General features: G+C 36.5%; 1 protein-coding gene across 11 annotated transcripts in view; it reads left to right on the top strand.

Moving 5' to 3' along the window:
* The window catches only part of dysf (dysferlin, limb girdle muscular dystrophy 2B (autosomal recessive)), a 69,045-nt gene that overhangs the window by 3,733 nt on the left and 38,304 nt on the right, over positions 1-27,008 (top strand). For 7 of the 11 annotated variants that reach the window (XM_042727446.1, XM_042727439.1, XM_042727444.1 and 4 more), the window contains exons 2-34: positions 2,522-2,577; positions 2,702-2,793; positions 4,394-4,499; positions 5,365-5,479; positions 5,631-5,848; positions 6,581-6,709; positions 6,808-6,870; positions 6,961-7,011; positions 7,246-7,276; positions 7,463-7,578; positions 7,671-7,797; positions 7,874-7,977; positions 8,063-8,131; positions 8,212-8,255; positions 8,357-8,439; positions 9,851-9,883; positions 10,161-10,276; positions 10,699-10,812; positions 10,922-11,099; positions 12,054-12,178; positions 12,290-12,396; positions 12,484-12,679; positions 13,262-13,408; positions 13,512-13,643; positions 14,035-14,201; positions 14,298-14,412; positions 14,592-14,697; positions 14,809-14,951; positions 16,698-16,871; positions 19,020-19,107; positions 19,190-19,267; positions 24,353-24,534; positions 26,454-26,594. In XM_042727446.1, coding sequence (XP_042583380.1) covers positions 2,522-2,577; positions 2,702-2,793; positions 4,394-4,499; positions 5,365-5,479; positions 5,631-5,848; positions 6,581-6,709; positions 6,808-6,870; positions 6,961-7,011; positions 7,246-7,276; positions 7,463-7,578; positions 7,671-7,797; positions 7,874-7,977; positions 8,063-8,131; positions 8,212-8,255; positions 8,357-8,439; positions 9,851-9,883; positions 10,161-10,276; positions 10,699-10,812; positions 10,922-11,099; positions 12,054-12,178; positions 12,290-12,396; positions 12,484-12,679; positions 13,262-13,408; positions 13,512-13,643; positions 14,035-14,201; positions 14,298-14,412; positions 14,592-14,697; positions 14,809-14,951; positions 16,698-16,871; positions 19,020-19,107; positions 19,190-19,267; positions 24,353-24,534; positions 26,454-26,594 — 3,746 coding nt within the window. The remainder of the gene's footprint in view (positions 1-2,521; positions 2,578-2,701; positions 2,794-4,393; positions 4,500-5,364; positions 5,480-5,630; positions 5,849-6,580; positions 6,710-6,807; positions 6,871-6,960; positions 7,012-7,245; positions 7,277-7,462; positions 7,579-7,670; positions 7,798-7,873; positions 7,978-8,062; positions 8,132-8,211; positions 8,256-8,356; positions 8,440-9,850; positions 9,884-10,160; positions 10,277-10,698; positions 10,813-10,921; positions 11,100-12,053; positions 12,179-12,289; positions 12,397-12,483; positions 12,680-13,261; positions 13,409-13,511; positions 13,644-14,034; positions 14,202-14,297; positions 14,413-14,591; positions 14,698-14,808; positions 14,952-16,697; positions 16,872-19,019; positions 19,108-19,189; positions 19,268-24,352; positions 24,535-26,453; positions 26,595-27,008) is intronic. The other 4 variants (XM_042727448.1, XM_042727445.1, XM_042727442.1 and 1 more) reach the window with 2 other exon arrangements.

The following is a 27,008-nucleotide window of genomic DNA, read 5'->3' as shown; positions in this document are numbered from 1 at the left end:
TGTTAAGTTAATAAGGATGTAGATTGTTTTGATGACTTCATTTTGTAGGATGCTCAGAGAAACAATGCAGTTCCTGCCTTGTGTTATTTAGCAGATCACTAGTGATCATTATCCTGGCAAACCAGAACAGAGATTTCTACATTTCAATTGGATGCTTTTTGTGACATATCATTTTCCCTCAAAGAGAGTAGTATTGTTTGCAGTGCTGAGTTACCAGGTTCATACATTCATTCGCTCCAGTGTTATTTTAGTTTCATTTAAATATTATCATAGCATTTATTAATATTTATTAAGAATATTTTAGATTTCAGTTGTACCTGCTTAATTTGAGTAATTTCATGTTTGTAATTTTTTAAAAATATTTCTATTTAGCTTTGCAGTTAGTAAAGGCAAGGCAACCTTTCTAATTTCTGTGGATTTTTCTCATCTAATACTTTATTTAATTTTATTTTATTTCAGTTTTATTACAGTTAACAATCATTTTAGTTAACAACATTGATTTGTTCATTTGGTTGTTCATCTGTTTTTTCAATTTTCTTCATTACATTTATTTGCATTATGTTGGAAAGATTCCTTAAACTCCCTTATCTGTGCATGTTATGTCATATTTTTGCATAAAACAGAATTTCCTTTATGTAGTGTATCATTACTGAGGATCATCTCTTTTTCCACCTCTTTGTCATGTGATGAAAAGACTTCCCCTCATTCTGACTGAAACAGATACTGAGTCACTCTGTCCACTCTATAAACAATTACACCAAACAATTGAAGGAAAATCAGGTGTTCTGGCCTTTATTCTAGGTTGAACAAAGAGTAGGTCACTGCATTAGACACATCTCGAGGTCATCTATTTTTCTTATTTGTTTTTCCATTTAGTTCCCATAATTCGTTAGATATGCGTTTTGGGTTTTAGTTTCAGACAGGTTCCATTTGAATCGTAATTAGTCTGATTCCATTCTAATCAGAGTGTTTATATGCGTGTCTTCCTTTGTATGTGAACGTTAAAGAGAGGGGGTGAGACTGGAAGACATAAAATTAGCTGCAGTAAGTGTTTTTTTTCCTCAGGCACAGTATCAAATACCATCTCCATTTATAGACATCACAGATGCAAATTATCCTCCCGGCCCAACTGCCAGAGTCCTTAGTTTGAGCTCTGAGTAAGCAATAATACATGCAGACTTTGCAAGAGAGAGAGAGAGAGAGAGAGAGAGATTTCAGCATTTGACTGACTATGTGCAGAAGGCAAGTGTTTTTCAAATGAAATGTACTGACAGAGAAAGGTGGACTGTTAGTATTGCTGACAACCAACCAATTCTGTTCAGTCTGTTTTGGCAAAACTGAAACCATATCAGTATCTAGAAATGAGACACGGATCCAGTTTATGTTTAATACAAACTGAATACATGCATTTGGACTGTTCCTGAAACCCTAGGATCTCAGTCTTGTTATTTTTAACTTGTACTTATCAAAGCTATGGTTTCCTGACTATTTCTCAAGTTGTATCCACCCATCGACTACAATCTGATGTGTTTTGAAATGCACCCTAAATAAAGCCCAGGACTTCGAGGGTCACGGTTAAGAACATTCCAGCCAGTTTCCGTCACATTCTGGTGGAGGATGTCATGGCATGCCAGTGTTTGTCTTTATCCTCCATCTTTTGTTGTCCTCTTCTGGCTTGTACAAAGGTTTTCGGGCTCCAGGTCTATTTCAGGCAGGTAAAGAATGTGATTGTAGGCCTAAACAGTATGTGCCAAAGGAGCTTGTTTTTGCTTTATTCACGCCTCTTGACATCTACAACCAAAACAGGAAGATAAACAGAACTCCTTCCTGAAACACTCTATAGCGTGACAGACCAGTGGTGATTTGAATGGATACACCATGCCATTGGTACCTTATTTGTTTGTGCATGCGACTACTGTTTAAAAACACCTTGAAAAATGTGTGTCTGCTCATTAGATCAGCTGTAAATTGTCCTTCACCAGTACAGGGTCAATATCAAGCCTAACCTGTGTCCCTGTGGAAATCTTTCATCTGTATTTTATCAGGTGGAAGTTAGTACCCATTGTCCATCTTCCTCTCACTGAAAACATTTTCATCATGGATTTACTGGAGGCCAGCCACTGTAGAATATTACGTCAGACACACTGTCCTCGTATGCCCTGTTCTGATAATATTTTTATATTTATATTTTTATTTTATTTTTTCCAAATTTGAATAATGAGGCCTTTGATTAAATAAATATTCATTTTCATTGCCTACAGCCTTGCATCTAGATCTACTTTTGAACGTGTCAGGAATGTATATAAAGTAATAAAGTAAATAATGTTTTTGTAACATAAACCGCACACTGCCTTTATTAGGCCTACATAACACCATTGAGCAATTTAATAAATTCTTGCTGAATAAAAGTGTTTATTTACTTGCAAAAAATCTTACTGACTTCAAACTTTTAAACATTAGCATATATCTCATGGAAAACTCAGTGACAAACACACTAACTGTATTCTTTCTTTTGTTGTAGGGACAAAAAAGAAGACCAAAGTCATCAAAAATAATGTCAATCCTGTCTGGAATGAGGTTGCTTAATTGCTTCTTACATCTAATTCACAAACATTAATTAACCACTACTGTAACTGTTAATAAATGTTTTGCCAGTACATGATTCTGTCCCTTTTTCATCATTCTCTTTTCTTTCTCCCAGGGTTTTGAGTGGGACTTGAAGGGTGTTCCTTTAGATTCTGGAGCAGAGCTTCATGTTGTGGTCAAGGACCATGAAAAAATGGGCAGAAATAGGTAAGGCCTTTTTCTTGTGTTTGTACTCTCGTTTCTCACTTCTCAATCTCATTTTTAATTACTACTCACTTCTATGTTTCGCTTTCTGTTCATAAGAGTGTATGTGTTCCTCAGAATATTACACAAAAGCAGCTCCTCTGCCGACATGAAACAATTGCTCAACAATTCAGTTGCTGCAGAATTTATGGAATGCACCATTGTTTATATGACTAGGGGCATTAGTGTGGAACGTGGTAAACATCCACTTAATTTGCTGTGCGTTCTCATATTCTCATTTTGACCAATAGTGGTTCCTTACTGGCGTTTCACTTTATCTAATCTCCAAGAAATTATAGAACATACTAAATGTGCTTTTAGGTATTTTTGTTCACCTATAACAGTAGTAAATGTCAACTTAATTTTAATTTAAAGTTTTTTAATTCAAATAGTTTTTAAAAATCCATTATCACATTAATATTTTTTTTATCACGTTAGTATTTATATTAAATTGCTTCAATAAAGCATCCCACTCTGACACTTTTACATTTTTAGTTTCTAAGCAATAGAAAGTCATACATGCTCATATAATAACTGTCTACCTACAAGTTTGAGATTGCTAAGATTTTTTAAACTTTCTTATGCTCAAGGCTGCATTTAATTGATAAATTGTTTTATTTAAAATAAATGAATTCTATTTTAATGTAATCTGAATTGTAATTGTAATAAACACATGATCGTTCAGAAATCATTATAATATGCTAATTTGGTGCTCAAGAATTTTTCTTAATATTATCAATGTTGAAAACAGTTTTGCTGCTTAATATATTGGTGGAAACCGTGATACTTTTTTTTTCAGGTTTCTTTGTTTAAAAGAACATTCTGTAGAACAGCATTTATTTGAAATATAAATATTTTGCCGCATTATAAATTTGTTAACTATCACTTTTGATCCGTTGAAAGCATCTTTGTTAATAAAAGTATTGATTTCTTTAAAAAAAATTTTTTACTGACGCCAAACTTATGAACAGCATGTTATATCCCAGCATTGACTGCTTTTGCTATGGTTTTCAAGCTATTGTTGCCTTTAAAACCTGAACCAAAAAAAATGTGTTAAAATGTCCTGTTCTCGTTGTTTAAAAAGAATTACATTGTGTTATTTTTCTTATTTATGTTTTGTCTGTTTACTAGTTGAATGAGCACATAAAAATGTATAACAGAGATGAACATAGAGTCAGTAAATGCTATATTAGCATAACACACTTGAATATAGGATGAAATACTATCAGTACAATAAAGGAATAAAGTGCTATAATAGGAGAGGAGGGAAAGAAAAGGAAGGAAGTGGGAAATTCCCACAGGAAGTGAGCAAGGGTGGTATGCCATGTCTCCTCTTTCCTTTCAAACCTTATTTGAGCCTAAGAATGAAACAGAAGAACAGCAATTTTTTAGAAAAGCTGGCCAGACAGTGAAAAATCTGTCATTCAGGGTCAGATGCATAGTTATGTGTCACAATTGTTTAGCTTAGTAACGGCATGTCTGTCTGTATTTTTATTTCTTGGCATTAATCCTCATCTTGAAATAGCACAACAGTTGTTAAATAGCTCTTTGTGTATCTTTACAGGTTTCTGGGGGAGTGTCGGGTCGTTCTTCGAGATGTGCTCAACTCTCCCAACCTGGCTGCTACTTTCACTGTGTCCCTGGTAGACACCAAAAAAAACAGCACAGGGGTGCGTTTTCTCTGTTTCTCACTGTTTTCACTGACTTAAACGTCTATCAAATTTACTTTCACACTCACTGATTGAACAACATACAGCCTGGACCTTTACTTTTGGTGGCAACATCCCACCTTCATGTCTACTACAGTCTGTACTTCCCCTATCCGTACTGAAAAGAATATTTTCCATCATAAATTGACGTCATCCTTGTCCCACATGTAATTTAAGAAATACTACAAGGCTTTGTCTTACACAACAGGATGCCACCTTCTGGCATTGTATGTGGGTATGTATGCGTGTAGGTTGACGTTGGGTGATGGGGAGGGAAAGGTGGAGTTGGTTTTCTTAGATCCTTTGCATCCGTTTGCTCTTGAAATAGCTGACTCCGGAAATAATTTCAGGAAAGTACATTAAAAGCTATCACCCTGACGCCGGTCTAATCTCAAAAACAACTCCAGCATGCAACTTTTCTTTCCCACCCTTCCCGAAAAAACTCTATCTAAGACAACTCTATCTAACTTAGATAGTAATATCAAAATAAATCAAGTATTATTACATTTATCACATTTAAACAGGTACACTTGCAACAAAAAGAAAAATCATGATTAGGTGCTTACAGATCAAATGTACAGTAATCAGCATTATTTTGAATTATAATTTAATTATTACTGTAACGGCAAGGCTGAACTTTCAGCAGCCATCAGTCTTCAGTGTTACATGATCCTTCAGAAATCATTCTAATATGCTGATTTGCTGCACAAGAAACATTCCTTATTATTATCGATTTTTGAAATCAACTGTGCAACTGTGAGTTTTTTTCTGGAAGTAGATTTTTGTTGCATGATATCAGATCTTTGATCTGTGTTCTCTCTTTCAGGCTACTGTGACCCTACAGGTTTCTTACATCCCTCCTCCAGGCATGGCTCCCATCTTTCAGCCTCCTCCACAGCCAGAAGCCCAGCACACGCCAGTGGAGCTGGACACAGTTACAGGTCAGTCTGCTAACACTGAATATAGCTTCCCTTCATACACACGTGTACTGTAAGTTCCTTGGGATGCTTAAATTTGATTACACTAATATTTGTCAAATCAGGGTTGCATCAGTGTGACATGACAGTTTGTTTTTAACTTGTGTATATGTAGTTTTCTCATTGGACACAATGGGCGAGGAGGACACTGAGAGCATGCTGACGATGGAGGTGGTGGAGGAGCCTGAACCTGTGCCAGGGCCCCAAGGTCAGGACACCGGGGCCCCTACAGCACCACCCAAAAAGGCCCCACCGAACTTTAACCATGGCCTTAAGAAAAAGAAACACCACAGCAACAAAAATCCCTTGTCTGACAAACCCCAGGACCTCCAGGTGTGTATGTGTGTATCTCTATATGTGTGAATGAATCCACAATTTGCTTTGCTGTATATATGACACCTTATTTCCTCACAAATATTTTTTTTTGTGTGTATTTCTGTGATTATGCTACAAAAGAAATGGCTTGAAAAATAGTAATAAGCAGGTTAATAGTGGTTTCTTACTGATCCGTACAGAATGGACTCCCTAATTATATTTATCTGTATTAAATGTCAAACCCTGTCCACTCAATTTAAATGTACCATCATTTTCATACTATGCTTCTGCTTTAAAAATAGTGCCACCTTGTGGTAATACAAAGTAGGTGGAGTAGGTCCAAATTTTATTTCAACTTTAAACTCGTTTATTTGCTCCAGGCACGACATGCTCTATGTGTTAATAAAACAAACATCTGAGCATTGTTTTCTAGAATAGATCCAAGAATAGCAAAAAAGGATATTTAAGCTATTGGTTCTCATATTAGCTGAGCTGAAAGATTTGTTGAGAAAAAAAACTAAATTATAAATAAATACCTTTAGAAGGAAGGAGAAATGCTTCCTTTATCTTTTATTATTGAGGTTAAAGGCTGTGCATCGATTCAGACTCTTGGTATAAATGAATTTGTCATTTGGCAGAGGCTTGCCGAATTAGGCAGATTCCAGAAAAGTTTAAAAAGTGCTTTAATTTGATACCTGTTTGATAATGTCATTGTCAGTGATTACATTTTTAGAAGTATGTTAACATTAGGTACGGTTGCGCATCATTGAGGGAAGGCAGCTCCCTGGTGTCAACATTAAACCAGTTGTCAAGGTCACAGTTGGAGGACAGACAAAGAGAACGCGCATCAAGAAGGGCAATAATCCATTTTTTGATGAGGTAACTATTTATTTTCCCACTGTTTTGTTACTGGGGGAATAAAAATCATGTTAATGAATTCAGATAATGCTCAAGTAAATGTAATTCTTTACTTTCAGACTTTTTTTCTAAACTTCTATGAGAAACCTTCAGATCTTTTTGATGAGCCTATATTTATAACCGTAAGTTATGTTACTATCCTAATTAATGTAGTTGATGCCATTGTTTTCATTTAACACAAACCTTCAGTTATAATCTCTATTTCTGTTCTGGTATTTGACTCCAAGTCAATACGGAAAGACTCTGTCATTGGAGAATTCAAGGTAGATTTACTATTATTTCTTATTCTTCTTTCCTCTTAATCATCCTCCTCCTCTTAATCATTGTCCTCTTTGGTGATTTCTTCTGGAGTTCCAGGATTTCTTTATTTTTATTTTCTTTACTGGTTACAGGCATGTTTTTTCCCCTCTGATCTCTCATTTTCAAGGCACATGTGTCTGTTATTTCAGATTTTGCTAATAATAGTGCTAATTTAGTTTCATTGTTTTGTCTTTCAGCTGGATGTTGGCATGGTGTATAATGAACACCGTAAGTACCACATAGTCACAATGCGATATTAATTGCTCAATTGATTGTGTCTCAGAACAAACAAACCTCTGGACCTGGACACTGTTTTGAATCTCGAGTCCGACTGAAATTCAATTAAGCTTGTTGCCTTTAAAATTAAAGCTATATTTACATTTAGCATTCTTTTTTTTCTATTCCACTGAACAGGACATGCTATTCTCAGGAAATGGTTGTTGCTGGCAGACCCTGATGATCATTCTGCAGGGGCCAGAGGTTATTTAAAGGTCAGCATGTTTGTGCTGGCTGCAGGTGATGAACCTCCGGTAAGTGAGAGATAGATCGAGCATGATCAAGCATCAAACCTTATTGCATAGATTTTTCTCATTCTTTTGAAAACACCAATGCTGTGTGTCAGATGGATAAGAAAGAGGGTCTGGAAGAAAAGGAGGATATAGAGGGGAATCTGTTGAGACCAGCTGGTCTCACCTTGACAGGAGCCACATTTACTATCAGAGTGTACAGGGCAGAAGACCTGCCTCAGAGTGAGTATCAAACACGTCTGTGTGTAGACGGGTGTTTTCTGCTTCATCTCTTATTCTGCTTTTTCTCCTCGGACAGTGGATGATGCTCTTATGGATGGTGTCAAACAGTTCCTTGGTTTTGAAACTAATCGAAAGAACCTAGTGGATCCTTTCGTGGAGGTCAACTTTGCAGGAAAAACGGTACTTCTGATTTCATAATTAGTTTAATCATGAGGTATTCATAAGTTGCTGAAAAGGTACTGATATTGTATTTTTATATCTCTAGATCAATAGTAAGATTCTGGAGAAAAACGCCAACCCTCAGTGGAACCAGAGCCTCACTCTGCCTATTAGGGTAAAGAACATACACTCACCTCACAGAGCTACATAACAAGTCCTTCAGTAGGTCTATTAACAATCTGTTTTTCACTCCAGTTTCCATCCATGTGTGAAAAGATGAGGATACGCATTTTAGATTGGTCAGTTCAAATTCGAAACTACCACCATATGTTAATATGGACTGTTTAATTTGTGACAAAAATGTGTTATCTTACATGCCTTCCTATTCTGATTCTTTCAGGGATCGAGCCAGCCACAATGATGTCATTGGCACAACACACTTATGTATTTCCAAAATCTCAGCCCCTGGAGGAGAAATTGAAGGTAGGCTGTGCTTTGTGGCATGCAAATTGTTGGTTTAATTCTGTTGTTACATGGTAGTATCACATCTTAGTTTATTGTCCTGCTTTACAATTACTCTCTATACCAGTGGTTCTCAATCTTTTTGACTCCAAGGTCACCCACTGTTCACAACAATACATTTCAGGATTCTAGAAGTTTTACGAGACAAATATTCTTTGGGGTTCCCACTTTTTAACCAATGGTTTTTCATGATATTTCCAGTCAATTTACTGGATAAGGATTAAGGACACAGATTTTTTTAAAATAGTTTTTACTCACAGTTTCTACCCGATAAAATATTTCAGAGCATGGCATAACTAGAAAAATGTGTATTCATTGTAAAAAATACTGTAGTTCTAGGATTTAATTCATTTTCATGATTTTTTGAAATCGTTAGCCTGCTTCATACAGGTTTTTTTAAGGCAGTATAAACTCTGGTTCTTGAAATAATAAAGAAAAAAAAACTGTTGTTGAAGGGGTAAATTTTAGTGGGTATATTTTTATGCTTATTTTTAATCTTGACATCCCTTTGGAAGATTGTTGAGGCCTTTTAATGGTCCCCAGCTTCCTGGTTGAGAACCACTGCTCTACCATTTAAAGAATATATGAAGAAGTTCATTATTTCCGCACAACTAAATACATTAAACATAACTGCTGAACAATGGCAGATATTATCGTTACCCAGAGCAAAAGCTTATTACAATTAGTCCTTCCCAAAATTCATATTATTGGCAAAAACACAACTTGACACCTCGATCCACTCAAGCAAAACAGCCGTGTTTGTGCCATTTGTATTCATTTGTATTCATTTGTAGTCTCTGTCTATTTAGTTAGTATAGGTAAAAGTAACTCTGGTATCAGATTTTTTTTTCTTGGTTCTTTCAGTTTACAATGTTGAAAGTCATTGCATCAGTTCAATAATGTGCTGGTTCCAGTGTGACACTAATTCTCGTTTGCTTGCTGATTTAATGTCTTGATTTTGCATATTAGTAATAAACTGGCTGTGAATTGAAAGTAGAGAATGAAATTAACACTGCTTTTTGGGGAATGTTGTGTAAAATTGGTTTGTGTGCCATAATCTGAATTAGAGGCAAGGATGACAAAGTACTTTTTTTTTCTTTAGCATTCATGCTATTGCCAAGTAGGCATGACAGTTCGGGTTTATTATGTGGCTTGGTTGACAGAATTGTAGTGTTGCATTGCATTGGTTTCAGTATGTTAGCAGTTGGTTGCTGGTTTCACCATCTTTTGTGAGTGAGTTTGAGTTTGGTGTGCAAATCTAACTCTATGCCTGGTGCAGACATGATTAATGCATGAGGTTGTATAGCATCAGCTATTTTCACTTATCCTATCCTTATTGTGTCTCAACATTTTTATTTCTTTATGCACTCAGATGAGTTTCCTCCCAGGACCTCCCACGGCACCAGTATGTGTGTCTCTCTGATCTCAAATCTGTGTGCTATCCTTCCTGTAGATTAAACCTCACAGTATGTTGGGCTGTAGTGCTTGCTGTCTATAGTTATATTCGGCTGGCATTTAGAGAAGTTGTCTTCTATGACTAAATGGAAATATATTTGCCACTGAATTTATCTCAAGAAGCAATATGGTCATACATTTAAATGTACATACATTTTACTACCCCTAAAGGTGGAGGTGACCACTGTGTGTCTAATTCTTGCTGTTCTCCATTTTATGTCAATTAGTGGATGACAATATAGGCTTTCTTCCGACGTTTGGCCCCTGCTACGTCAACATGTATGGGAGCCCCAGAGAATTCACAGCCTTCTCAGACCCACACGAGGTACTAAACTTTGGAAAGGTGAGATTTACTTTCTCTATATATACATGTATGTATGTATGTATGTATGTATGTCTGTATGTATGTATGTATGTATGTGTGTGTGTATGTGTGTGTGTGTATATATGTTTTTGCATAATCAAAACACTTTTACTGATATTTTTATGATTCTAAATATCAAAATGGTTTCACTAGATTAGTGTTTTTATATTAAACCTTTGTATTATGTATGCTTTTGTATATATAATTAATCATATTTAATTTGAAATTATGTCTGGAATATGTTATTCCTGAAATCTAGTTTGGAATACCCCATACTCCTTCATATGATGACTGACTACAAACTTATAGTTAATTATGTTTGATTATTGCCTTAACAGTGCTTAATATTTTTAACAATTTTAGAAATGCAGTTGCTATATGTTTGTTTTTTTTTGACGTAGGGAGAGGGTGTGGCCTATCGTGGACGTTTGCTGTTGGAGGTCATTACAAAGCTGTCTGATCAGGTGGAGCAAAAGACTGACGACATACACCCTGATGACCTGCTGGTGGTAGAGGTGAGATCACAGTTACTCTGGCTGGGTTTCGCACCAGACATGGGATTATGTGAAGCAGGATGGATCATTCAATAGAAGTGAATGACCTCTGTTTTATTGTGTAATACAGAAATTCATGCGGAAGAGGAAGTTCTCCCTGTTTGCTGCATTCTACTCAGCCACTCTTCTTCAGGATGTGGATGATGCAGTTCAGTTTGAAGTCAGTATTGGCAACTACGGCAACAAGTTTGACAACACCTGTCTGCCTTTGGCCTCCACCACTCAGTTCAGCAGGGCTGTGTTTGATGGTGAGAAACCACATAATGATTTATACCTGAATCTGTTCAGATTTTGCTTAATATTTTACATGCCACGTAAAACATCTGAACTTTGATTTCACTTTGAAGGGGATTTTTTTGGCACTTGTTCTTCTTTTAACAGAAACAAAGGTTGTCAGTAAAAATGTATAATATTGTTTTACTAAATATTTTTTAAGATAAATTTGAATCCATAAATATTATTATCTTATTAATTGGTACTTTTGATGGGTAAATATATACTACTTTTCAAATGTTTAGAGTCAGTAATTTTTTTTTTTTTTTTTTTTTTTTTAAAGAAATTTCAGGAAACAGCTTATTCACCTAGAATGCATTCAATTTTATAATGTTCAAAACTGGTATAATGTTACACAGGATTTGTATTTTAAATAAATGCTGTTCTTTAGAGATTTCTATTCATTAAAGTATCATGAATCATGAAACGTATCACCGTTACCACAAAAATATTTAGCAGCAAAACTAGTTACATAACATTGGTTTTTTGAGCACCAAATCAATATATTAGAATGATATCTGAAGGATCATGTGACCCTGAAGTCTGGAGTAAGACAGTCTTACAATCATAGGAAGAAATTACATATAGAACACGTTTATTTATATTTTACTGTTTTTACTATATATTTAATAAAATATCAGAGAGGACGTTTGAACGGTATTGGATATCTATACAAGTAAATGGAAAAATGCAGAGACCTGTGTGATTTTGTGAAAAAAGAGTTTTAAGTATTAAAATAAATAAATAAAAATAATACAGATTTATAAAAATTTTAAGATTGAAGCTTTATATTACTCAAAATGCCCAATAGTTTTTAATTTTAGATTGTTATTTGGATCTCAACACCTGTAAGCCAATGAGTAACATGCACTCAAGCATCTGACATGAATTCCACTGTTTTACATGTTTTACATTTTACTGTTATTTAGGCTGCCATTACTATTACCTGCCATGGGGAAATGTCAAACCTGTGGTGGTCTTGTCTTCAGAGTGGGAGGATGTTGGCCCTCGCATAGAGGCCTTAAACATGCTGCTCAGCATAGTTGACCGATTGGTGAGAAACAGAAACATCTAAGACACGGCTCCAATCAACACATCAAAATATATAAAAGCACAATCAGTTATAACTGTATAACCTAATATTGGTTTTCATTGTTCATAATAGGAATCAAACCTGGAGCAGGTACAGCTGACGCTCAAAGCAAGCAGTGACGAACAGGAAGTGGAGCAGAAGGTTATCCAGCTGCTTGATGATGTCATTGCCGACTGCAGGTGCAGATGTGCAGTCCAGTGTTTTGTGAAGTTGTTTTGCATTCACCATAACAAACTAAAGCACTCTTGTGTGTGTATGTGCTGTAGTGAGGAGCTCCCCACGTTGGATAAATGGTCCTGTGTGACTGCGCTGGATAAAGCCCTGAGGAATCTGCGTAAGATTAACATGCAGCAGATAGTGCAGGCGGCACTGGCGCTCAAACACGGACCAGAGACCGAGCTGAGTTCAGTGCTGGAGCAGGCAGAGGACTGGGCCCAGAGACTACGCCACCTATCTGAGGAGGTGAAGTGCTGTTTCCAGCTAGTATAAAAATGCGTTTTCACTGATCAAATCACAAGTGGTAAGCCAAGATGGATTTACACCTGGTGATTAAAGGGATAGTTCACCAAAAAAACAAAATTCTGTCATTTGCTCACTTTCAAGTTTTTCCAAACCTGTATGAATTTCTTCTGTTGAACAATGAATAAGATATTTTGAAGAATGTAAACAAACAGTTGATGGTAACCTTTGATCTCCATAGTTTTTTTGTCATACTATGGAAGTCAATGGCTACCATCAACTGTTTGGTTACTGTTAGGTCAGTAGGCAGCAGTCTTTTGTGGCTGTTGAGCACATTTGACCAAATGAGCTAATTGATCTAATGAGCATCTATGAGCATCTTTTGACTGCTTCTGGTGGTCAGTAGTGATCAGAACATTTAAGATCCCATTTACAGTTGTATTTAGGGTTGTTCACTTGTGATTGGATTGGCAAAACAGTATTTTAATACCAGGTGTAAAGAGGGCCTATTAATATTTTTTGACAATTCTGTGCTACTTACTCCTGGTTTAAATAGTAACTCCATAAGTGAACTTTTTTTTTCAGCCCCAGAATAGTCTGCCAGATATAATAATCTGGATGCTTCAGGGAGACAGGCGAGTGGCCTACCACAGAATCCCTGCCCATCAAGTTCTCTTTTCCCATGGTTACTGTGGAAAGCACTGTGGTCAACTTCAGACGGTTTTCATGAAGGTAAACACAGGCAGCGCAAATACTAATGCTAAAGTACAAATGATGAATGGAAACATAAGGGCGCTGATAAATCTCTCTATCTCTGTATGCAATTTGTGCTCAGTATCCGCAAGAAGATGGGGGATATAGTAAGATCCCCGCTCAGGTCAGGGTCAAGGTGTGGTTCGGACTGACTGCTGATGTCAAATCCTTTAACCAGTTTGCAGAGGGCAAACTCTCTGTGTTTGCAGAAACGGTGAGTGGGAAGCTACCCACATGCAACTTTAACAAATTAGTTAAATATTATAATTTTTTTGTGTGTGTGTTTCTTCACCTATTACCACTTTAACTCTTAAAAATACATTTCACACAATCATGATATCACAGTTTCCACAAAAATATTAAGCAGCAGAACTATTTACAACACTGATAAGAGTAAGAAAGGTTTCTTAAGCAACAAATCAGCATATTAGAATAATTTACCAAGGATCATGTGACGTTGATCATGCATTCCAAATTACATTTTAAAACAGAAAACAAATTGTAATAATATTACTATTTCACTGTATTTTCAAATCAGTGCAGCCTTGGTGAGCCTAATATACTTTTTTTTAAAAATCCTACTGTGATTTTGTTTTGATCTACAGTATGAAAACCAGACTAAATTGGCTCTGGTGGGGAACTGGGGTACGACGGGTTTGACATACCCCAAGTTCAGTGACGTGACTGGCAGAATCAAACTCCCAAAGGAGAGCTTCAAACCCACTCCAGGATGGAGCTGGGCGGGAGACTGGTACATCAGCCCAGAGAAAACGTGAGTACCATCTTATCATTATCTGTGATATCAGCATCATTAAACAGCCTTTGAATCTGCATAACATGGATTTGTTTTTATGCCCATGATGGCCAGAATGCTATATGACACTGATGCGGGTCATACAAGCTTTTTGGAAGAGGTGTTTGAAAATCAGATGCGTTTGCCAGGAGGACAGTGGATTGGCATGTCGGAGGGGTACACAGATGTGGTCAGTGTGTGGTTGTATCATAACAAAACTGTACCTTTAGTTCACAGTGTTATTCATGAGCCGCAGAGGAGTCAAAGAGTCTTTAAAAAATACTTTAAAAAGTGGACTAATACGTTCTACACTAAAAGCAGTTGGCAGGAACTGACCTTTTTGTTCTCTATGTGTCCACTGGGGGGCAGAATGGAGAAAAAGCCGTGCCTAAAGATGAGATCGAGTGTCCCCCCGGCTGGGTGTGGGAGGATATTGAGTGGAGCGAGGACCTGAAGCGTGCAGTGGATGATCAAGGTATGGAAACTTTGAGAAGTCGTTCCTGCACACACATGCGCCACTGACTTATGAGCTTCGTTATTTTTAAATATATTGTGCCTTTAACAATAAATCCTTTTCAACCTGTAGGGTGGGAATATGGAATAACCTTCCCCCCAGACCGCCGGCCAAAGTCCTGGGTTCCATCCGAGAAGATGTACCACACCAACCGCCGGAGACGTTGGATCCGACTCCGCCGTAGAGATATGCAGAAAATGGAGGCGCTCAGAAAAGTACATCATCAGTCATTAGCCAAGTGTTTGTTTTCAGTCAGAGAAATAACAAAGTTTCATATTGACTGCGATAAACAAAAGAAGAATCTTGGCTTCGTTTTCTCTTTGAATTGTGGGGGATTCTGGTAATGCTCAGGGTGGCGTGACATAAAGAGCTCTGTGTAGTCTCAGGAGGTCTTCCCCGTCCCTGAACACATCTGGTGAGAGGCAGATGGAGCTTGAGAGGACACCTAATTAATCATGCCATCTGAGAATAATCTGAAATCAATCCCACACCTCTAATCCACTTGGCAGGAAAACCTGGGTCCAACTATAAAGTCCTGCCGCAAATATGGCTAATGTTCATCATCTGTGTGAGGGTGTGTAAAAGAGAGAGAGAGAGAGATAAAGAGTTTTTTTTTGTTTCATTCTGTGAAAGTCTTTATCTAATTAACACTTTTTTAATAAACATCTAAAAAATACATTTTTGAGATCGCTGTTTTGGATAATAATAATGATGTTAGGCTGAAGAACATTAACATATTAGCTTTCTGGAATCAGAGAGAATGGCGCTGGGCCTCATTCATGAAACACGGGCGGAAGAAATTTTGTGTTAAACCATCCGTAAATCCATTCTTACATAAAATGTCACATTCAATTCATTGAGACAGTTTACATAAGAATGGATTTACGAATGATTTACACCAAATTTGTTGCATGAATGAGGCTCAGTGTGTTTATATTTGGTTCTGTGCAAGAAACAAGTAGGACTACTACAAGTGAGTAAAGAACTAAGAGGAAAAAATGTGTGAGAAAGTGGTTTGAGTACAAAAGGTGGTTTAGATTATATTATTTACTTATAAAAGTATTTGGCCAACCAAATAACGGATAAAAATATATTAATACACTACTATTCAAAGTGTAGGGTCAGTAAGATTTTATCTTTAATAAAACAGTAATGGTGTGAAATATTATTACAGTTTAAAATAACTGTATTATTATTTTTTACATATATTTTAAAATGTATTCCTGTAATGGCAAAGGTCACATGATCCTTCAGACATCATTCCAATATCTGTTGCTCAATAAACATTTCTTGTTGAGATTGTAAATATCTTTACTATCAATTTTAATCAACATAACAGAAAAAAGTACTGACCCTAAATGTTTTAAACAGTAGTGAACATTATTTATGCAGTGAAATCATTATTAAATCTGCAAACAAATGATGCTAGACTTTTTCCCAGAATGCAGCAATTTTGACTTGTGTTCCCATTAACATTGGATTTTTATCATAATTTTAGGCAGTTTTGTCCTAATTTCAAGCATCTATCCATCTATCATTTTATAATTTAATAACTTTTTTAGCTTGAAAGACTAATTAAAAAATAGCAATAATTAGACAACTTAGATATTTGATTAAATGCAGTATCATACAGTATATTTTTAAGTGTCTGTATAATTTTTAGGGTCACTGTGAGTTAAATCAGTTGTCCTCATGGTGGCACTCTTTAAGCACAGATTTCAAAACATTTGTCTAGTTGTACCTCCCATCTTTCTACTCTATTAGATAACTCTAATTCCTCACTAATCCTTTCCTCACTACCCTAAAGATCCTGATGTCTGCTATTTGTCCTTTTTTTTTTATTGCACTGTACACTGCTGGTTAGGATCATACAGAACATGCATAATGAAAATAATACTTTAATACAATCTAGTTCAACTATATACATCTGTCTTTTTCTGTGTGTGCTCACTCTTCTACAGCAGCGTCCAGACGAGTCGGAGCGTGAGGGCTGGGAATATGCCTCTTTATTCGGCTGGAAGTTTCACTTTAAGCAGAAGAAGACTGACTCCTTCCGTCGCCGGCGCTGGAGATGCCGTATGGAGCCGTTAGAAAAGACGGGGCCGGCGGCCATCTTTTCCTTGGAGTGTTCGCTGGTAATGAGGGTTGACTATTTGAGTGATGTGGAGCTGGAATTGGGTTGAGATTTAGAAACAGAGACAGTAATGGAAGAAACGGAGAGTGGTCGGAGAGAATCAAACGAGGGTGAGATGCAATTCAGACAAGGCAAAGGCGAGAATGGGTGTGGAGGGCTTTGAGCTTGGACGAATCGGAGGTGCTGAGAGAGACTGGGCAAGCAAAGTGGAATCAGCCTGGTAAAATAGGGGCATCATGGGATATCATTTACAGGGAGACAGAGATGGAACAGTGAGTGTGAAAGATGGTGTATGCATAAAGCCTAGTTAGTATGCTTATTCTTTTACTCATAGTCTGGTCCACTGGGTCCATTGTTACGGATCTATTCCAGGCAGTTTGGCATGAGATGTCGTGTAGGCTTGGCTGGCTTGAGAACTCAGAGTTGACGAGGGTCTGGAATGAATTCATGATGCAAGTGAAAGGCCCCAGTGCCTTGCAAAGGTGAACCCGAAAACTCTGACCCAGAGACATCAATTATAAGCTTCAAATAATTGACTAATTTCCAGTTATTCCCATATGATGTTGAGTGTTTTAACCTATTTTCAAAAAAAAAAATTATGCTCTTCCTAGCTCCCCTGCTAGATTTTAACTGAATGAACCGATTTCTTGGATTAACTTCCCAAAGCTACTGTATGAGAGAGAGAGAGAGAGAGAGAGAGAGAGAGAGAGAGAGAGAGAGAGAGAGAGAGAGAGAGTAGTTTGGGACAAACTGATTGAATCAGAATAGGACTAGAATGAATCAGACCTTTCAATGTTGCATATGAGAGAGTTGTTTAGGACCAACCAATTCACTTGAATAAATCAGACCTTTCACTGCTTAATACAAGAGAGAGCTGTTTAGCTTGAATTGTTTAGCTAAAATGAATCAGACTTTCCAATGCTAGACATGAGCGGTAGAGTGCAGTTTAAGACAAATGATTCCCTAAAATGAATCAGCAAATCTACATATGAAGGAGGGCCATATATAATGAATTGAATGAATCAGACTTTCCAGTGCTACACCTGAGAGATAGAGTGCAGTTAAGGACAAATTATTCACTAAAATGAATCAGCAAATCTACATATGACGGAGGGCCATTTATAATGAATTGATTCACTAGAATGAATCAGATTTTTCACAGCTATATATGAGCAGTTTAAGATGAACCTATTCAATAGAAAGACTTTTCATTGCTTAATACAAGAGAGCTGTTTAGAATGAATTGTTTCATTAAAATGAATCAGACTTTCCAATGCTACACACGAGAGATAGAGTGCAGTTTAAGACGAATGATTCTCTAAAATGAATCAGATTTTGCAAATCTACATAGGAGAGAGAGACATTTATAATGAATTGATTCACTAGTATGAATCAAACTTTTCCCTGCTACATATGAGATAGCGAGCAGTTCAAGACAAATCGATTCAATAGAAAAAACTTTCCACGTCTACCTATGAGAGAGAGCATTTAGGATTAGTCGATTCACTAATTAACTAGATTTTCACTGCTACATATGAGATAGAGAGCGAACCAATTCACCAAAATAAGTCAGACTTGTCACTGCTACATAGAGATCAAAAAGCAGACTTTATTATACCTCAGTTTGCTTGGTGCTTAAAGCTGCGTGCGCAAATAATGTGACATTTAAAATAGCGATTCAGCGTTTGGAAGCACTACACAGCTGCTCACTGGAATTAAATTCCAAATTCTGTTCTTGTTTCAGAGGGTACTTTGGAGGGTGTTTTTCTTTTTCGTACAAGGGTATTGGGTTATGTAAATAAAGTGAGCCACAAATGACATAGCAGTTTCACTCTGGTTAAGAGACATAATCAGGCATTTTATTCAGAGAAGGATTCAGAATTTTGTATGTGTCAAAATGATATTCGAGTGTCTTGGGGCGGTGACATGTAATCACTTCATGCCAGTGGTTTGTGGTGCATATACAGTTGCCCTTTCCACAACTGACAGCAGAGTCATCATTAACACATACTCTGTTTATCCTTTGGATTGGAATATTGTGATATCTGATCCAACATGAATGCCCCATATTTTCCCATCTCCAAATGTCTACTGTTTAGGTTGAAGGAGCTTAATGTGTCTCACAGTGTTTTTCCTTTTTTGTCAATAGAGCAGTGTTACTGATGAAAAGAATGATGATAAGTCAGTTACAACCACCTTTGGTGTCAACCGCCCGACAATCTCCTGCTTCTTTGATAGTGAGTCAAACATGCCAGTTTTCTCACTTCATTTTAAATAATGGCTAAAACTGCACTGATGTTCTTCCTCTTGCTTCTTTAGATGGGACCCTGTATCATTTGCGATGTTATTTGTATCAGGCCAGAGACCTGCTGGCAATGGATAAGGACAGTTTCTCAGGTGAGCATATACCACCTTCACTGTGAGCCAGCGGAAATGCATTACCCAAACTTAATTATTACAGATATATGAAGGGTTGTGTACAGTTCAAAATTGAATGAAGAATTCTTTTTTTTAATGCAATCCAATGAAATATATTTTACATTTTATTATACACACACACACACACCATTCAAACATTAGGGATCTGTATAATTTTTTATGTTTTTGAAATGCTCACCAAAGCTGCATACATTTGTATAAGAAATACATATAAAAACAGTAATATTGTGAAATATTATTAACTTTTAATATAACTGTTTTGTATTTTAATATATTTTAAAATTTAATTATAAGAACCTCAAACTGTTAAAGGTTAGTGTATATTTTAGCTTTTTGCTTAAACATGAAATACAAAAGGAGATATTAAGAAATTCAATTCTGAATTTTGTCCAACCCAGATGTAAATCAGGTTTTCCAAGGTCATAACCTAAAAAATAGTGTAGGCTACTCAGTTTTGTTGCTTAAAATCTGATCAAAGCTATGCATAGTACCAATAAATATATGCACCAGTCATTTCTTTTGTAAAGCAGCTGCATTTATTTTGGCAGAATCTACATGTCTTGCACTGTGACCTCTCAGATCTTGAACTTGTGGTTATTTGCATGGGATTTGAGTAACATACCCTTTTGAACGCTGTACTAGCGTGACATTCAGACACACAGCAGGCATCATCAAAATCTGCTTTTTAAGACATTTAATACAATACCACATGGCATGAAGTGTGCTCTGCCAGCTGCAATGATATTTTGTCATACAATAAGTTACATATTTCCAGGTCATGTGGTGACACAAATTGAGGTCAATGGATAGTCCTAATGTGAAGCATATTGAGAGCGATAGCGTACACGACAGAATTACGATTTTATGAATTTATCTCTAAAAAAGAAAAGGTCAGTATTGCCTAAAATAATAGGACCTTTTTTTAAATGACAAAATCATAAAAGTGAGGTCTTTTGAGATGTAATGGTAGAGGAACCATAACTGAGCTTACGTCAGAGGGGGTGAAATATTGTGCCTGGCACAGACTAGCCCGAGGCAGTTCGGGTCAAGTATAGCCCAGAGAGAAACGAAGTGAAGTAGATTTACAATGGTGTCCATTAGAGAAGATGTTGGCAGCAAAGATATAAAAAATGTCATTTGCATAGAGAAGAGAAGGTACATAGAGTAAAACAAATCAAGTCAGAGCCATGGTCTAGTGGTTAATTCATGAGCTCTGATCCTGGTGCTCTCATGGGCGAGGCAAGTTTGAATCTAGCTTGCAACATTTCCCATTACCCTACTCTCCCTCCCTGACTTTCTGAACTTTAAAAAGCAAAAAGCCCTGAAAAAAGCCCTGAATTTGTTGCTCTACTCTGCCGTTTTTCTTTGTGATTTACTGGCACTAGTTCCTTTTTTGCCAAGCTAATTTTTCATAAGGAATAGTCTTCCATGACTTGTGTCCTTGGAAAGTATCAAAACAAGTGCACATAATGCATGTGCACTGTGTGTATTTTTTATTCTAGATGCACATGTGATGTTTTGTTGGGTCAAAGGATGGGATTTACCTGTGGGATTGATGCCTATGTAAACTAAACACAAAAGATATAATCATGTTACATGTTCATAATCATAATCATGTGTTTTTTTTCTATTTATTGGCTATAAAAGTTTTTAAAACTGCTTACTCTAACTCTTTAAGACAAAAATGTACAATAAAAAATATTTTAAAACACCCCACCCACCGTGTCCAGATAATGTTTAAAAAAAAAAAACATTCTCTTTATTAGGTTTTCTCCATTGACACAAAAATTTCAATACAATTTTTTACATATGTATGCAAATTATATTTTAACAATTATTTTTTCCATAGTAATGATATATGGAAAAGAGAAAGAAAGAAAGAAAGAAAGAAAGAAAGAAAGAAAGAGAAAACAATGTTTTATTGTATATTTCTGTAATGAATATTGTGAAATTGTTGCCCCAGATGGAATCTGGGCCCACTGAATTCTACAGAAACTTTTGCAGATCCACAAAATTTGTAATTTCCAAAGTTTTACACCAACTTGCCATTTGTGTGATTATTGTTTTTTCTTTTTAGAATTATAATTTAAAAGAGTTATTCATAAATGGATTTCAGTGCTCTCGGCTCTGTTTAAGCCATTTTAGCATATTTAAGTCCATTCCACAGAATTCCCCTCATAAATGTGCAGATTCCGTGTGGGCCTTGTTATTACCTTATATTAATATTACCTATTAATAAACATGAAGTGAGTTTTCATTCAAAATGTGACACTGATTATTGATGTTGGCAAAAAAACAGTCACTTAAAAAGTCAAATATAAAAGAGCTTTCTTGGCAACGCCAGAGCAGTATTTTACCCCCTTTAAACCATAGCGAGTCTGTTGCCATGGTTTAAAGCTCAAAGTTGTGGTAGTGAAATTTTTAACCCAGAGTGCTCCACATCATTAAAATGCAGGCACAATACGCCTGCTGGTTATCACCCATTAGAAATGTCTGGTATAAATCTCCTATGCATGGAAAAACCATCTGAAAATGGGAACAAAGCAGACAAGGATGAAAACGAAAAGAAAAAAAAAAAGGACATTAAGGTGAAGAAAGATCTGAAGTATATTGTTTTTTGTTTTTTGCAAAATCTTGGAAATGTAGCTACCCGGGCTATGCGTTTAAGGTTCATTCTGAACCCGCAAGCACAGATGAGAAAACATTGAGGATCCTTTTAAAAATACAGGCCTGGTATAAATCAGGCCAGTCTGGCGCTCTGATTACAAATCTACAAATAGTTTTGGGTCGGTCTCCTGATGCACAAAACCCAGCCTAGATCTTTTACAGGGTTCTGAGCTCCGAGGAAAATGAATAAATCAAGCTGGAGGCAGAAATCACTTGTCCTTGGTGCGCTTGAAACGGAGTTTGGTAAAGGGAAATGATCGATGGACCGCAATATTTATAAAGGAGGGAAAAATGTAGAGCTGCATCAGTGCTTTGGCTACTGGAGGGGGATTAGAGGAAGTCAGAAGTTTGAGCCAGATGCTACATGCCCCTCTGTGTTAAAGTCAGATATCTATCTAATATAGGCCCCTCTGTGTTAAAGTCTGTCTATCTATCTATCTATCTATCTATCTATATATCTATCTATCTATCTATCTATCTATCTATCTATCTATCTATGTATCTATCTATCTATCTATCTATCTGTCTGTCTGTCTGTCTGTCTGTCTGTCAGTCATTCGCTGGACATTTCGAATATGCGCATTCGAATATGATTTTTGAACAGTTGTATCCTGCATAGAATTGATGGGAAATGATCCATAGCCAAATATCTTGGTTGCCTTTCCCTGTTTTCTTTGAGCATGTCATTGTTCCCGAGGGTCATGCATCATGTTCGAGTTGTACACGTGGGCAGCCGTCGACATGTCCAGTCCCACAATGCCCTTGGGGAAGACAGTTTATTTACTGTTCACTGTAAGCAGCCAGATTAGACACTGCCTGTGTTTATTTCCCATTGGCTCCTGGGTAACAGTGCACGCTCCCCATAGCTTGTTTATCCCTTTGTTTATTTGAGCCACTGTGTTTGTGGGAAGTAGGAAGTTGTGTGTGTGTGTGTGTGTGTGTGTGTGTGTGTGTGTGTGTGTGTGTGTGTGTTTGTGTGTAAGTGAGCTAGTTTATTAAGAGCTGGGAAAAGTGTCTGTTTCTCCCTCCCAAGTGAAACTATCCCACTGAGGCTGCTTTACGTCGACTGAAATAATAAACTTTGACTGTCGCTCCAATTTCTGGCATTCCTACGTTAGTTTGTCACTTTCTTGTTTTTCAGCACCTTAAGTGCATACAGTATATGTTTATTTAAATGTTTAGATGTTGTGTCATTTAAAGGAATAGTTTACCAAAAATAAAAAGTCTGCTGTTATTTACACTTAAAAACTCATATGCTGTTATTACTTGCAGAGACATTTGGAAGAATGTACACATTCCAATTTTCAATGACAGGTCATGGTTCTAAAAAGGACAAAAACGTAATCCGAATTACTTGTTCCTAGTGTTCTGAAGTCATATTAAAATTTTTGTTCAAATACACGTTTTGAGTGTGAATTTGTGCTTGAATTCAAATTTGGCTTCTTTAGATAGTCTTTATGCCTATTTGTAGAAAAAGTTTAATTTAAGAGCTACAATAACTTCTTAAATTTCAGTCTATACCTCACACAACTGTGGTGTATGACTTGGAACGCAGCACCTGAGTCATATGGACAATTTTATGATGGTTAAATGGTGTTAAATGGCACTATCAGCTTAAATCAACTTAAATCATTTTATAGAAGAGAAGCACGCACATTCTTTATCATTACTATTTAAATAATTTTTATTATTATTATTTTATTACATCCAGATTTGGAATGGCAATGACAGAATTTTCATTTTTGGGTGAACTATCTCTTTAAAACCCTCGCTTAAATACATAAACACTCACACATGCACATGCATTGGCTAACTCACTCATCTTTTCCCCCCTTTCTCTTTCTCACAACCACACATCATCTTTCAGACATTACATAGACCTACTAAAGTTCAAAAATGCTCTCACCCTCCCTACGCCATAACTCAGGGTATCTCTGGTTCTTTTCACTTCCATAATTGATGTTGTATTCTTGGCAAAGTCACCCTCATTACAGAACCAAATAAAAACAGAAATGCTTGTGTTTATTGTGTTTACTGATGCATTGAAAGTCTTGCTCTGAGGAGAATGTACCAAATCACTGCCTCAATCTTGATGGCAAACAGACTTCAATGAGTTGATGGCTGCACATCTTTCCTAACTCTTGATGCAGTTCTTTCCATTTCATTTATCCATCTATGTGGCAATAACCTCCATTTGACCTGACGAAGCCTTTCTTGTTTCAGTTGACAGTTTAGATCTCGTTTTTGACAGTATACACATATGCACATTACACATGCTATTCCCCTTGATGTGTGCTTGCAACCCTTGCCATACTTAATCACTTATTTTGACGTGAAAATATGATGCAAATCATTGATCTTTGACTCTTTGATTAGATCCCTATGCCATTGTGTCCTTCCTGCATCAGAGCCAGAAGACGGTGACTGTTCGGAACACGCTCAATCCCACCTGGGACCAGACTCTCATCTTTTATGAAGTTGAAATATTTGGAGACCATCTTGTGACTGAGAGGATCCCTCCGCACATTGTGGTGGAACTATACGATCAGGACACCTATGTGAGTTTTCATTGTGTTTTTTTTGTTTTGTTATAAATGGGTGTGTTTATTGTCAGATTAATTAGACTTTCGACCAGCGAAATGAAGTCTAGTCCAATTTACAGTTTGTTTAGGTCAATAACCTCTAATTTTGTCAGGCAGAATTATCTTACCAATATCAAAGTCAGTTAGCTCAGTCTTATTCATAACACAATGCGACTACAGTTCATATCTATTTGAATGAGGAAAGACTGAAGTCTGTGTAATTGTTTGACAAAATTATGTTTAAGTAACGTATTTAAAATTAAATGATTAAAGTCAGACAATGGTGGAATTATATATTGCACTTCTTAAACTAGTGTTGTTATTGTTACCTAAAATAATTAGTTATTAGTTTTCATTAACTGAAATAAGGCAAAAATAAAATAAAATATAGAAAGATTGAAAACCATAAAAAACATAGAAACTGAAATTAGAAATGTTGCCTTGGCAACAAACTAAAATAAAATGTTTAAAATCAAGTGTAGCATTAGTTCTGGCATGTCACGTTAGTCAAGCTTGCAACAGCTGATCCACGTCTACCTACAGGGATGAGACACCTATCACAGCACCCATATTTAAAGGTGCTGTATGTAAGATTGATACAGAGTGGTTGAACTAGGTATTGCAGTCCAAATTCAAAATATCGAAGAGGGTATTTTTAACCCGGCCCCTCCTCCTCAGACTTGACGCAGATGCAGGTTGCCAGATTGATGACACAAAAAGGAAGGAGCGCACTTGATGATGAATGAAATGAAATACGCTGTGTTTTCTGCCAACTGGCAACCCGAGGTGCCGAAATACAATTGGGTAAACTGGCAGTGGGATGGTTTCACAAATCAAAACAAAGATCGACATTCCAGCCCAGAACGCACATTTTAAAAGGAGAATGACTGACTGTAGCATTGTTTTTCAGATAAACAAGTATGCTTACATAGCATGTTTTTTAAATATCTGCAAACATATTATGGTATTTTTATGCTTTAGTAGAGTCAAAATCTTACATACAGCACCTGTCCTTCAGTATTATCACCAGCTTTTGCATTGCTCAATAGCTAATTACCCTCCTCCATCCCCAACTCCACCTCTCGACAGTCAGGATTCGGCCTTCTGATTCTCCTTTAAATCAGACTAATTTCTAAAATGTTACATTCAATTATTGAAATTTTATGATATCTGCAATGCATTTATGTTGGTTCTGTTCTGTTTACCCTGGGGGGTGTTATTGCTGCTCTCTCTGCTATTATCTATGCGAGGCTGCATGGATGTCCAGGGAGTTCTTGCCCAGAACCGAACCATACCGCCAATCCAAACTGTATGCTAATTGTCAGTCATCTTTGACGATAGTGGCCCTGCCAGAACTAAAGTACTAACATTGCTGAAACTGATTTAAAAAATAATGCTAAATATTAATATATATATATAAAAAAACGTAGAACAAATTACTTAAACATAAACTAAAATGAAAACTGAAAACGTATTTCCAATAAATAAATATATAAAATAGTAAATACTACTAAAATAATCCTGTCTTAAAATAAATTCAAAGAGGAAAACAAAAACAAAAACAAACAAACAAACAAACAAACAAACAAAAAACAGGCTGGTCCAGCTATCTTGCTTTTTGCATTAATTAAACACAGGTTTTATGTACAGGCAAGGCTACAGCCAATATATTAGGCAAGAAAGAAGTGAAATAAAGTCAAGTGACAGTGATAAATGCTTATATACAGACAGAAAGCTAAAATTATTATAAATAACAAGTTTGCAATTGCATGCTACTAAATGTCTCAAACAAAACTCTAAATGACATGCTGTCTGAAGCTTGGGCTGATGTCAGATAGGTTTCGTTTCATGTCTGTGAAACAGAAAATTTCTGATAAGTTATTTGACCCCTGCAGGGTGCTGATGAGTTCATGGGCCGTTGTGTTTGCCAACCATCAATGGTGTCTTCCCCTCGCCTTGCCTGGTATCCCATCCAGAAAGCTGGGAAGCCTGCTGGACAACTGCTTGCTGCTTTCGAACTGATCCGCAGAAATAAAGTAAGAGTTATATGAATTATCATCCTCATAGACATTATATCACTTGTGATATTATAACTAGTATCTGTGGCCTAAATTAATTTTTCCAATTTTCAGTCTACATGTGAATGACACATGACATAAGGTTATAAAAGTCAGAATTAAGATCACCTCAGTGATGATTCTGTAGGATTCTTTGCGTCTGCTAGTCACATCTAGCCCAGCTGTTGTCTGCAGCATCTCTGTTGAAAGAAATGCATTTTTTATGAGTTTAACCCACAAGTGTTTACATGGCATATATCACAGCTTCTCCAGCACTGCAGAGGAAGTTTATTGCCTCCTTCACCCACGCAGTTATATTTGTATGCATAGTGCCTGACAACATATGATTTAAAATGCAAAACCGCTCTCAGTTTTTGCAGCAAGAAATAATTT

The sequence above is a fragment of the Cyprinus carpio genome, chromosome B7, assembly GCF_018340385.1.
Source record: "Cyprinus carpio isolate SPL01 chromosome B7, ASM1834038v1, whole genome shotgun sequence".
Classification (NCBI taxonomy): domain Eukaryota; kingdom Metazoa; phylum Chordata; class Actinopteri; order Cypriniformes; family Cyprinidae; genus Cyprinus; species Cyprinus carpio.
This window is presented reverse-complemented; position numbering and strand designations above follow the sequence as displayed.